The 13,091-nt window shown below is 56.3% G+C and overlaps 1 protein-coding gene across 1 annotated transcript; it reads right to left on the reverse strand.

Moving 5' to 3' along the window:
* Window positions 1-1,405: 1,405 nt before the first annotated feature.
* Window positions 1,406-2,573, reverse strand: LOC139240126 (actin-1-like). The gene has a single exon (XM_070868502.1). It carries the CDS (start codon window positions 2,571-2,573, stop codon window positions 1,410-1,412), a length of 1,164 nt encoding a protein of 387 aa, XP_070724603.1. The 3' UTR covers window positions 1,406-1,409.
* Window positions 2,574-13,091: the final 10,518 nt, after the last annotated feature.

Consider the following 13,091-nt stretch of genomic DNA (forward strand, 5'->3'; position numbering starts at 1 on the left):
CCCCTCCCCGGGGCTCAGTCCCACACCGGGCCCCCCTCCCCCTCCCCGGGGCTCAGTCCCACACCGAGTGAGACCACTGGGGCAATGCGAGCCATGATTCGAAGGGAAGGGGCCCCTGGTGACATTTGGACCAATCCTCACTTTCGTAGAAATAAAAAATCGGAGCAGGAGTCGGCCATTCAATATGATCCCGGCTGATCCTCTATCCTCACACCATATTCCCACTTTCTCTCCAGCCCCCTTGATGCCTTTTGTGTCTCGAAATCTATCGATCTCCCTCTTGAATATATTCAGTGACTTGGCCTCCACAGCCTTCTGTGGTCGAGAATTCCACAGGTTCACCACCCTCTGAGTGAGAACATTTCTCCTCATCTCAGTCCTAAATTTCCTAGCCCGTATCCTGAGACTGTGACCCCTTGTTCTAGACTTCCCAGCCCCGGGGAAACATCCTCCCCGCATCCAGTCTGTCCAACCCCGTCACAATTTTATACATTTCAATGAGATCCCCTCTCATTCTTCTAAACTCCAGTGAATACAGGCCCAGTCGACCCAATCTCTCCTCATACCACAGTCCTGCCATCCCAGGAATCAGTCTGGTGAACCTTCACTGCACTCCCTCTATGGCAAGTATATCCTTCCTTAGGTAAGGAGACCAAAACTGCACACAATACTCCTGGTGCGGTCTCACCAATGCCCTGTATAACTGGAGTAAGGCATCTCCTTGCTCCTGTACACAAATCCTCTTGCAATGTAGGCCAACGTACCCCATTTGCCCCTAACTGCTTGCTGCACCATGTTTGTTTTCAATGTCTGGTGTACAAGGACACCCAGGTCCCTCTGTACATCCACACTTCCCAAGCCGTCACCATTTAAACAATACTTTGTCCTCATGTTTTTCCCACCAAAGTAGATAACTTCACATTTATCCACGTTATACTACATCTGCCATGTGTTTGCCCATTCACATAGAAACATAGAGAATAGGTGCAGGAGTAGGCCATTCGGCCCTTCGAGCCTGCACCACCATTCAATAAGATCATGGCTGATCATTCACCTCAGTCCCCCATTCCTGCTTTCTCTCCCTTGATCCCTTTAGCCGTAAGGACCACATCCAACTCCCTTTTGAATCTGTCTAACGAACTGGCCTCAACAACTTTCTGTGGCAGAGAATTCGACAGGTTCACTCTGTCGACCCGCTGTGTCTTTACATCCTCGTCCCGACTCACAACCCCAGCCAGTTTTGGGTCGTCGGCAAGTGTGGAAGCATGACGGTTTGGTTCCCTGCCGTCCCGTGCAATGAGGGGCCAGCGAGACCAGGGTGGGAGTTTTTAATTCTGTTTATTTATCAGAATGTCAGCACTCGCTGGCCATACACACTGGCGTGTGCACGCACACGTTCCGCCAATCGCTCAGAAACACTTGCGATGGACAATCGCCGGACCCTTCTCGTCGTAGTCCTTGCGACACACCCACATGGACTGGAAGGTGTTGAGGCTGGCCGTGATGGAGCCCCCAATCCACACCGAGAACTTGCGCTGGGGCGAGGCGTAGACGTTGAGCTTGAAGCGGCTGGGCACCAGCTCGCCCATCTCCTTCTGGATGCGCTCGGCGAGGCCGGGGAACATGGAGGAGCCGCCCGACAGCACGATGTTGTTGAACAGCTCGGGCCGGTGCTTGGCCTTGCACTTCTTCAGGCTCTTCATGGCCAGCACGTGGAGGCCGGGGTCAGTCAGCCCCACCGCCTCGGGCTTGAACAGAGACTCGGGGCAGCGGAAGCGCTGGTTGCCGATGGTGATGATGTGTCCGTCGGGAAGCTTGTAGTCGGTCAGGTAGTCGCTCTTGTTGGCCACCATCTCCTTGTTGAAGTCCTGCGCCACGTAGCAGCAGGTCTCCTTGATGTTGTGCACGATGTGCATCTCCTCGGGGCTGAAGGTGTTGCCGCACTCCTCCAGCAGCTTGGCCATGTACTCGCTCAGCCTGCCCCCAGCCAGGTCCAGGCGGTAGGTGGCATGGGGCAATGTGTAGCCGTTGTAGATGGGCACCGTGTAGGAGACCCCCAGGCCCGACTCGATGATCAGGCCGTTGATCCTCCCGGTGGAGTACAGCGACAGCACGCTCTGGTGGGCCACGTACATGGCCGGCACCCCAAAGTTCTCGAACAGCAGCTCGGCCGACTTCTCCCGGTTGGCGGTGGGCGACAGCGGGCTGTCGGAGAGCAGCACCGCCTGATCCTCAGGGGCCACCCGCAGCTCATGGCAGAAGACGTGGTGCATGAGCATCTCCAGAGCGTCCCAGTCTGTCACGATGCCTTTGGTGACCACCTGGGTCTTGGTGATCCACGGGTCACTGGGGATGGCGCTGCCGATGTAGTAGTCGGGCCCCTTGCGCGGGTCGTTGCCCGTCTGGTTGGGGATGCCCACCAGGGAGTGGACCACCACGCTGGGCTTGTCGTCGCCGGCAAAGCCAGCCTTGGTATAGCCGGTGCCGTTGTCCATCACCACGGCCGCCGTCTTGGTGAAGTCTTCTGTGCAGGCGGGGGGCCCCTGGGGGGCAGTGGGGGAGGATTTGCTCATTCTCACAGCGAGGGCACGGACTGAGGGGGTCCGGGGGTGGGCTTCTTGGGTCTGCTCTGAGCAACACGATCAGCACGCTTTTCTTCCTGTTTGCAGCCTCCCTCTCTCTCCCTCGAGTGTCACCGTCTGTATGGGCCCACACCTCCACCTGCCCCTCTACACTGGGCCTGTCGCCGGGGGCAACGGCGCTGATCTCACAATGTCCCCTTGTTGCCTCTGACCTCTGACCTCCCCCCCCCCCACACACACACAGGAAGCCAGGTTACAGACAACAGGTGATGTCACTGAGAGAGGGAGGAGGGCCGTCAGCGGGAGGCCCCTCCCCCACCCTGAACCCCCTCACTCAGCCCCCCCACGCACCCCACACCCTCTTCCCCCAACCTCCCCCTCCCCAACCTCCTGCTCACAGCCTCAGCCATGATCATATTGAATGGCGGTGCAGGCTCGAAGGGCCGACTCCTGCACCTATTTTCTCTGTTCCTATCCCCCTCCCCATTACGCTGTCCGCCACCCGCAACACCACCCACATCCTCACTGCCACCTTTCCCTCGCTCACCCCTCCACCTTCGCTCCAAACCCCTCCCTCACTTTCTGGAGCCCCGTTCCCCGCCTCTGTCCCACTGCTCGCTCCCTGACTTCAGAGTGAGTCGGTGCGAATCAGTCTGGCCCCCAGCCCCCGGCTCTCCCCAGTGCTGCAAACCAGCTGCTTGATAAGACTCAATGGGCGAGAACCTCCCCTTTTTTTTTGCCATGCTTAACGCCCATTTTACCGCTGAGATGACGTATAATGCCCAGATGTCGCCCATTTTGGCACAATATGGAAACGGGCATTTTTTGGAGACTTAGCGCCGAACGTTACTTCCCCCATGTGCTTAACGCCGAGAAAAAATATCTCCCCCCGCCCACTTTTTTGGGGGCGGATTCAGCAGAACGGGCAACTTCAACCCAGCATTACTTTCCACACGGAATTAACGCCGAGATTCAATATTAACGCCCGCTGATTGTTTTTTGTCGTAAGGAGCATATTTACCCAAACTAGCGGCCATGGAGATCGCCCATTGTCAATTTCACCACCTCACATTTCACCCACACTATCGCTCGCTCAAAAAAGCGCCCACAAAGAATGGAGCTAACCGGAACAAATCACAGCGTTATGGACGCCACGTTCTCGATCACATGTTGCGACCTTTAAAAGGCCGCTGTGCTTCAGCCTTGGCGGAGTACGGACGTACCCTGCAGGGCGTTGGAGTTGATCTGAGCATCTCTAAAAACATCTTGACCACACTGTGACCGATTGGAATTGAAGAGGTGTGTTCGTCGGGACATTCCTTGTTTGGGACCAATCGGTGGAAAACCGAACTACTGCAATGGGGCCTGTCCTTTCTCGCCCTCTCTTGGTGACCAAATACATGCAGCAGACTCGAGATCATCGAAGGAACGCTGCACAGCAGTATGTGCCCAATGTACGAAGTGACAGACTGATGAGGAGGACCAGGCGTTACATCTCCCACAAGTACAAGGAGAAACAGTCTTCCCTCGACTTGCCCAACACCACCTGCCTTCGGAGACTGTGCTTCCACAAAGAGGTTATCACTGAGGTATGCCAGCTGATAAGGGCAGATCCGCAGCCTGCCAGCACCATCAGTACTGCACTGTCCGTCGAGGTCAAAGTCACCGCGGCACTGTCGTTCTATGCCTCGGGTTCTTTTCAGGCCTCAGCTGGCGACATTTGCGGACTTTCTCAGCATGCCACACATCGCTGCATTAGACAGGTCACTGAAGCCCTGTACACACACAGGAGGGACTTGATCAGCTTCCCTATGACCAGGGAGGCACAGAGTGAGAGGGCTCTAGGATCCTCCAGAATTGCAAACTTCCCCAAGGTGCAGGGAGCAATAGACTGTACACACATCGCGATGCGGGCACCTTTTCAGGATGCTGAGGTTTTCAGGAACCGCAAGGGATTCCACTCCCTGAATGTCCAACTCGTGTCAACCACCAGCAAGTTATACTGGCAGTGAATGCTAAATCTCTGGGCAGCATCCATGAAGCTCACATCCTGCGTGAGAGCACTGTATCTGACTTGTTTAACAATCAGCCACAAGGTCAATGCTGGATGCTTGGTGACAAAGGATACGGCCTCGCCACCTGGCTGATGACACCCCGCTGCGTGACACCCACACCGAAGCCGAGAGGCGATACAACGAGAGCCACAGAGCAACTCGCAATATCGCGGAGAAAACCATTGGAGTGCTGAAGCAGCGCTTTAGATACCTGGACCACTCAGGAGGCGAGCTCCAATACCACCCTGAGCAGGTAGCTCAATTCGTGGTGGTGTGCTCCATGCTGCACAACTTGGCTATCAGGAGGGGACAAGAATTGCCTGATAGTCTGACAGTCCACCTCACCAGAGAGAGGAAGAGGAGGACAAGGAGGCGGACGCTGACATCGGCCCAGACAATCAGGCTGATGCTGAAGCCATGCCCCCGCCCCCCTGTAGACCAATGAAAGGGCCCATGGTGGCATGATAGCTGCAAGATCCTTACGTCAGGAGCTCATCAATGATCGCTTTGCCTGAAAGAACGTTGGTGTTATTTACAAGGCTGACACACTGCTGGGTGTGCAGGTCATACGTCAATGGTAGGCATCACCTTGGTGACAGTTAAAGTTTAGGTTGATTGAAGTTAAGTGTAATTATACCCTTTGATGTTAAGGTATCACCAGCGTGTAACGGTGCAGCTATCTGAGCCAATGTGCTGCAAGGTTTTGTTAAATAAAAAACATTTAAATCAAACATTAGTCTGAAATCATCAGTATTTCTGGACAAACCAACCCTTTGGGTGACGGCCGAGACGCTGCTTGGACGGATACGTGAGAGGATGGTCCCGAGGTGGGAACGTGCTCTGAGCCAGAAGCAAGATGTTGCCCCTGGCTCTCATGTGTGGTTGGCAATGGGAGTGCATCACCTTGGGGGGCAGTGCCACGCTCCGGGACCACTGGGAGCCCTCTGCCACCAATGTTCCTGGCTACCAGCTCCAGGGCCTCCTCCATCCCTTCCATGTTAGCTATTATTTGTTGGACAACAACTCGGTGCCAACAACGTTCTTGGTGCTTAGTAGGCTTCTTGCTGCTGGTGAATCTCCGTCGTTCCTCCCACAACAGGCAAATAAGCACACACCACACAGCCACGCACGCTTTCAGTCCCTCTCTGCTCCCCATCTCTCTGTCTCCTCTTCTGTGCATATCATGGTGACTCTTGACCTCCAGAATCGTGGGAATCAGAAACATAGAAAATAGGTGCAGGAGTAGGCCATTCGGCCCTTCTAGCCTGCACCGCCATTCAATGAGTTAATGGCTGAACATGCAACTTCAGTACCCCATTCCTGCTTTCTCGCCATACTCCTTGATTCCCCTAGTAGTAAGGACTTCATCTAACTCCTTTTTGAATATATTTAGTGAATTGGCCTTAACAACTTTCTGTGGTAGAGAATTCCACAGGTTCCCCACTCTCTGGGTGAAGAAGTTTCTCCTCATCTCGGTCCTAAATGGCTTACCCCTTATCCTTAGACTGTGACCCCTGGTTCTGGACTTCCCCAACATTGGGAACATTCTTCCTGCATCTAACCTGTCTAACCCCGTCAGAATTTTAAACGTTTCTATGAGGTCCCCTCTCATTCTTCTGAACTCCAGTGAATACAAGCCCAGTTGATCCAGTCTTTCTTGATAGGTCAGTCCCGCCATCCCGGGAATCAGTCTGGTGAACCTTCGCTGCACTCCCTCAATAGCAAGAATGTCCTTCCTCAGGTTAGGAGACCAAAACTGTACACAATACTCCAGGTCTGGCCTCACCAAGGCCCTGTACAACTGTAGCAACACCTCTCTGCCTCTGTACTCAAATCCCCTCGCTATGAAGGCCAACATGCCATTTGCTTTCTTAACCGCCTGCTGTACCTGCATGCCAACCTTCAATGACTGATGTTCCATGACACCCAGGTCTCGTTGCACCTCCCCTTTTCCTAATCTGTCACCATTCAGATAATAGTCTGTCTCTCTGTTTTTACCACCAAAGTGGATAACCTCACATTTATCCACATTATACTTCATCTGCCATGCATTTGCCCACTCACCTAACCTATCCAAGTCACTCTGCAGCCTCATAGCATCCTCCTCGCAGCTCACACTGCCACCCAACTTAGTGTCATCTGCAAATTTGGAGATACTACATTTAATCCCCTCGTCTAAATCATTAATGTACAGTGTAAACAGCTGGGGCCCCAGCACAGAATCGAGCGTTGCCATGCCATTGCTAAGGACGGCGACACTTTACGGCAGAAGGTCAAAAAAATGTTAACGCTAACACCCATTTGATATCGCTTGCGGTAACGCCCATTTTCAAAAATGTAAACTAGGTGTTTTGAGAATGGTCGGGAAGCTGGCGATTTGAAAACCCTCTCGCCCATGCCGGAAATAACGCCCATTTTTGCGCGCTAAGTTCAAAAGTGGAGCTTCGAGCCTAAGGTCTCAGCTCCTCCCTGATTCTCTCAGCCATGGAGAGGCCTGTGATTCAGGCTCTCACCCACGGGGCCTGTGGTTCAGGCTCCCGGCCCGTGGGGCCTGTGATTCAGGGGCCTGTGGTTCAGGCTCTCGCCTGTGATTCAGGCTCTCGCCCACGGGGCCTGTGATTCAGGCTCTCGCCCACGGGGCCTGTGGTTCAGGCTCTCGTCCATGGGGCCTGTGGTTCAGGCTCTCAACCATGGGGCCTGTGGTTCAGGCTCTCGCCCACGGGGCCTGTGATTCAGGCTCTCGTCCACAGGGCCTGTGGTTCAGGCTCTCAACCATGGGGCCTGTGGTTCAGGCTCTCGCCCACGGGGCCTGTGATTCAGGCTCTCGCCCACGGGGCCTGTGGTTCAGGCTCCCGGCCCGTGGGGCCTGTGATTCAGGGGCCTGTGGTGCAGGCTCTCGCCTGTGGGGCCTATGATTCAGGATCTCGCCCACGGGGCCTGTGGTACAGGCTCTCGCCCAAGGGGCCTGTGATTCAGGCTCTTGCCCACGGGGCCTGTGATTCAGGCTCTCGCCCACGGGGCCTGTGGTTCAGGCTCTCGCCCACGGGGCCTGTGGTTCAGGCTCTCGCCCACGGGGCCTGTGATTCAGGCTCTCGCCCACGGGGCCTGTGGTTCAGGCTCTCGCCCACGGGGCCTGTGGTTCAGGCTCCTGAATCGTGGGGCCTGTGATTCAGGGGCCTGTGGTGCAGGCTCTCACCTGTGGGGCCTGTGATTCAGGATCTCGCCCGCGGGGCCTGTAGTTCAGGCTCTTGCCCAGGGGGCCTGAGATTCAGGCTCTCGCCCACGGGCCCTGTGATTCAGGCTCTCGCCCACGGGGCCTGTGATTCAGGCTCTCTCCCACGGGGCCTGTGGTTCAGGCTCTCGCCCACGGGGCCTGTGGTTCAGGCTCTTGTCCACAGGGCCTGTGATTCAGGCTCTCGCCGACAGGGCCCTCAGGGGGAGAGGGTCTCACAAGGCATGTGTTGGAAGTCTGGCTGATCAAATGGAAGTCACCAAATCTAGCCCAGCCATGGCGGTAAACGGGGAGTTCCGCCTCGGCGCGGCAGAGAAAGCCTTTGGTGCAGAACGGCCTCTATCACCCACTGGGGTGGGAGGGACAGTGAAAGACGTTGGGTGGGGGTGAGATCTATTTGGGGCTAAGGGCCATGCCCTGTGAAGATACTGTTGCAGACAGGGAGGTGACTGAGTCAATCGAACAGTCGGACAATGCCGCTGGGCCAGACGTGAGCCAAGGCGAGGCTCATTGGTGAGGGGCATGGGCAGCAGTGCTGGGTATGGGCAGCCCCTCCGCCTCAGCTCATCCGTTGCTCAAACCCTCACTCATGTCGTTCTTAACTCCAACTACGACTATTCCAGCGCACTCCTGGCCGGCCTCCCCCCTTCGACCCTCTGCAAACCTGAGCTCAGCCAAAACTCGACTCCCCTCCCTATCTCTGTAACACACTCCAGCCCCTACACCCCTCCCTATCTCTGTAACCTCCTCCAGCCCCACAACCCTCCCTATCTCTGTAACACACTCCAGCCCCTACACCCCTCCCTATCTCTGTAACCTCCTCCAGCCCCACAACCCTCCCTATCTCTGTAACACACTCCAGCCCCTACACCCCTCCCTATCTCTGTAACCTCCTCCAGCCCCACAACCCTCCCTATCTCTGTAACACACTCCAGCCCCTACACCCCTCCCTATCTCTGTATCCTCCTCCAGCCCCACAACCCTCCCTATCTCTGTAACCTCCTCCAGCTCCTACATCACTCCCTATCTCTGTAACACCCTCCAGCCCCTACACCCCTCCCTATCTCTGTAACCTCCTCCAGCCCCTACACCCCTCCCTATCTCTGTAACCTCCTCCAGCCCCTACACCCCTCCCTATCTCTGTAACTTCCTCCACCAGGGCCTACACCCCTCCCTATCCCTGTAACCTCCTCCAGCCCCTACACCCCTCCCTATCTCTGTAACCTCCTCCAGCCCCGACACCCCTCCCGATCTCTGTAACCTCCTCCAGCCCCTACACCCCTCCCTATCTCTGTAACTTCCTCCACCAGGGCCTACACCCCTCCCTATCTCTGTAACATCCCCCAGCCCCTATAACCCTCCCTATCTCTGTAATCTCCTCCAGCCCCTACACTTCTCACTCTCTCTGTAACCACCTTCAGCCCCTACAACCCTCCATATCTCTATCATACTCTCCAGCCCCTACACCGACCTATCTCCGTAACCTCCTCCAGCCCCAACACCCCTCCCTATCTCTGTAACCTCCTCCAGCCCCTACACACCTCCCTATCGCTGCAACCTCCTCCAGCCCCTACACCCCTCCCTTTCTCCGTAACCTCCTCCAGAACCGACACCCCTCCCTATATCTGTAACACCCTCCAGTCCCTCCATCTCCCGATCTCCATAACCTCCTCCAGCCCCTTCACCCTTTCCTATCTCTGCAACCACCTCCCGATCTCTGTAACCTCCTCCAGCTCCTACACCCCTCCCTATCTCTGTAACACCCTCCAGCCCCTACACCCCTCCCTATCTCTGTAAGCTCCTCCAGCCTCTACACACCACCCTATCTCTGTATCAACCTTCAGCCCCTACACCCCTCCCTATCTCTGTAACCTCCTCCAGCCCCTACACCCCTCCCTTTCTCTAACATCCTCCAGCCCCACAACCTCTCCCTATCTCTGTAAGCTCCTCCAGCCCCTACACCCCTCCCTATCTCTGTAACCACCTTCAGCCCCGACACCCCTCCCTATCTCTGTAAACTCATCCAGACCCTACACCCCTCCCTATCTCTGTAACCTCCCCCAGCCCCTATAACCCTCCCTATCTCTGTAACCTCCTCCAGCCCCTACACCCCTCCATATATCTGTTACTTCCTCCAGACCCTGCAACCCTCGATCTCAGTAACACCCTCCAGCCCCTACACCCCTCTATCCCTGTAACCTACATGGGTCCCTACTGCCCTCCCTATCTTGTAACCTCCATGGGCCCCTACACCACTCCCTATCTCTGTAACCTCATCCAGACCCTACACCCCTCCCTATCTCTGTAACCTCCTCCAGCCCCGACACCCCTCCCGATCTCTGTAACCTCCTCCAGCCCCTACACCCCTCCCTATCTCTAACACCCTCCAGCCCCTACACCCCTCCCTATCTCTGTAACCTCCTCCAGCCCCTGCATCCCTCCCTATCTCTGTAACCTCCTCCAGCCCCGACACCCCTCCCCATCTCTGTAACACGCTCCAGCCCCGACACCCCTCCCTATCTCTGTAACCTCCTCCAGCCCCACAACCCCTCCCTATCTCTGTAACCTCCTCCAGCCCCGACACCCCTTCCTATCTCTGTAACCTCCTCCAGCCCCTACACCCCTTCCTATCTCTGTAACCTCATCCAGCCCCTAGGCCCCTCCCTAACTCTGTAACCTCCTCCAGCCCCTACACCCCTTCCTATCTCTGTAACCTCCTCCAGCCCCTACATCCCTCCCTATCTCTGTAACCTCCTCTAGACGCTGCACCCCTCCCTATCTCTGTAACCTCCTCCAGCTTCTACACCCCTCCAGCCCATACACCGACCTATCTCCGTAACCTACTCCAGTCCCGACACCCCTCCCTATCTCTGTAACCTCCTCCAGTCCCTACACCCCTCCCTATCTCTGTAACCTCCTCCAGCCCCTACACCCCTCCCTTTCTCCGTAACCTCCTCCAGACCCGACACACCTCCCTATATCTGTAACACCCTCCAGTCCCTCCATCTCCCGATCTCCATAACCTCCTCCAGCCCCTTCACCCTTCCCTATCTCTGTAACCACCTTCAGCCCCTACACCCCTCCCTATCTCTGTAACCACCTCCAGCCCCTACTGCCCTCCCTATCTCTGTAACCTCCTCCAGCCCCTACACCCCTCCCTATCTCTGTAACCTCCTCCAGCCCCTACACCCCTCACTTTCTCGAACATCCTCCAACCCCACAACCTCTCCCTATCTCTGTAACCTCCTCCAGCCTCTACACACCTCCCTATCTCTGTATCAACCTTCAGCCCCTACTCCCCTCCCTATCTCTGTAACCTCCTCCAGCCCCTACACCCCTCCCTATCTCTGTAACCACCTTCAGCCCCGACACCTCTCCCTATCTCTGTAACCTCATCCAGACCCTACACCCCTCCCTATCTCTGTAACCACCTCCAGCCCCAAAAAATCTCCCTATCTCTGTAACCTCCTCCAGCCCCTACACCCCTCCATATATCTGTTACTTCCTCCAGCCCCTACACCCCTCTATCTCTGTAACCTCCATGGGTCCCTACTGCCCTCCCTATCTTGTAACCTCCATGGGCCCCTACACCACTCCCTATCTCTGTAACCTCATCCAGCCCCGACACCCCTCCCTATATCTGTAACCTCCTCAAGCCCCTAAACCCCTCCCTATCTCTGTAACCACCTCCAGCCCCTACACCCCTTCCTATCTCTGTTTTCTCCTCCAGCCCCTGTACCCCTCCCTATCTCTGTAACCTCCTCCAGCCCCTACGCCCCTCCCTAACTCTGTAACCTCCTCCAGCCCTACACACCTCCTGATCTCTGTATCCTCCTCGTGCCCCTACACTCCTTCCTATCCCTGCAACCTCCTCCAGCCCCGACACCACTCCCTATCTCTGCAACACCCTCCAGTCCCTACACCTCCCTATCTCTGTAACTTCCTCCAGCCTCTACACCGCTCCCTATCTCTGGAACCTCCTCCAGCTCCTACACCCCTCCCTATCTCTGTAACACCCTCCAGCCCCTACACCCCTCCCTATCTCTGTAACATACTCCAGCCCCGACACCCCTCCCGATCTCTGTAACCTCCTCCAGCCCCTACACCCCTCCCTATCTCTGTAACCTCCTCCAGCCCCAACACCCCTCCCTATCTCTGTAACCTCCTCCAGCCCCGACACCCCTCCTGATCTCTGTAACCTCCTCCATCCCCTACACCCCTCCCTATCTCTGTAACACCCTCCAGCCCCTACACCCCTCCCTATCTCTGTAACACCCTCCAGCCCCTACACCCCTCCCTATCTCTGTAACCTCCTCCAGCCCCTGAACCCCTCCCTATCTCTGTAACCTCCTCCAGCTCCGACACCCCTCCCCATCTCTGTAACACGCTCCAGCCCTGACACCCCTCCCTATCTCTGTAACTTCCACCAGCCCCTATACCCCGCCCTAGCTCTGTAACCTCCTCCAGCCCCACAATCCCTCCCTATCTCTGTAACCTCCTCCAGCCCCTACACTCCTTCCTATCTCTGTAACCTCCTCCAGCCCCTACACACCTTCCTATCTCTGTAACCTCATCCAGCCCCTTGGCCCCTCCCTAACTCTGTAACCTCCTCCAGCCCCGACACCCCTTCCTATCTCTGTAACCTCCTCCAGCCCCTAGGCCCCTCCCTAACTCTGTAACCTCCTCCAGCCCCTACACTCCTCCCTATCTCTGCAATCTCCTCCAGCCCCTACACCCCTCCCTATCTCTGGAACCTCCTCCAGCCCCTGCCCCTCCATATCTCTGGAACCTCCTCCAGCCCTACACCCCTCCTGATCTCTGTAACCTCCTCGTGCCCCTATACCTCTCCCTATCCCTGCAACCTCCTCCAGCCCCTACACCCCTCCCTATCTCTGCAACACCCTCCAGTCCCTACACCTCCCGACCTCCGTAACCTCCTCCAGCCCCTACATCCCTCCCTATCTCTGTAACTTCCTCCAGCCTCTACACCCCTCCCTGACTCTCTAACCCACTCCAGCCCCTACACCCCTCCCGATCTCTGTAACCTCCTCCAGCCTTTACACCCCTCCCTATCTCTGTAACCTCCTCCAGCCCCTACACCCCTCCTTATCCCTGTAACCTCCTCCAGCCCCTACACCCCTCCCTATCTCTGTAACCTCCTCCAGCCCCGACACCCCTCCCGATCTCTGTAACCTCCTCCAGCCCCTACACCCCTCCCTATCT

The sequence above is a fragment of the Pristiophorus japonicus genome, chromosome 30 (genome assembly GCF_044704955.1).
Source record: "Pristiophorus japonicus isolate sPriJap1 chromosome 30, sPriJap1.hap1, whole genome shotgun sequence".
Taxonomy (NCBI): Eukaryota; Metazoa; Chordata; class Chondrichthyes; family Pristiophoridae; genus Pristiophorus; species Pristiophorus japonicus.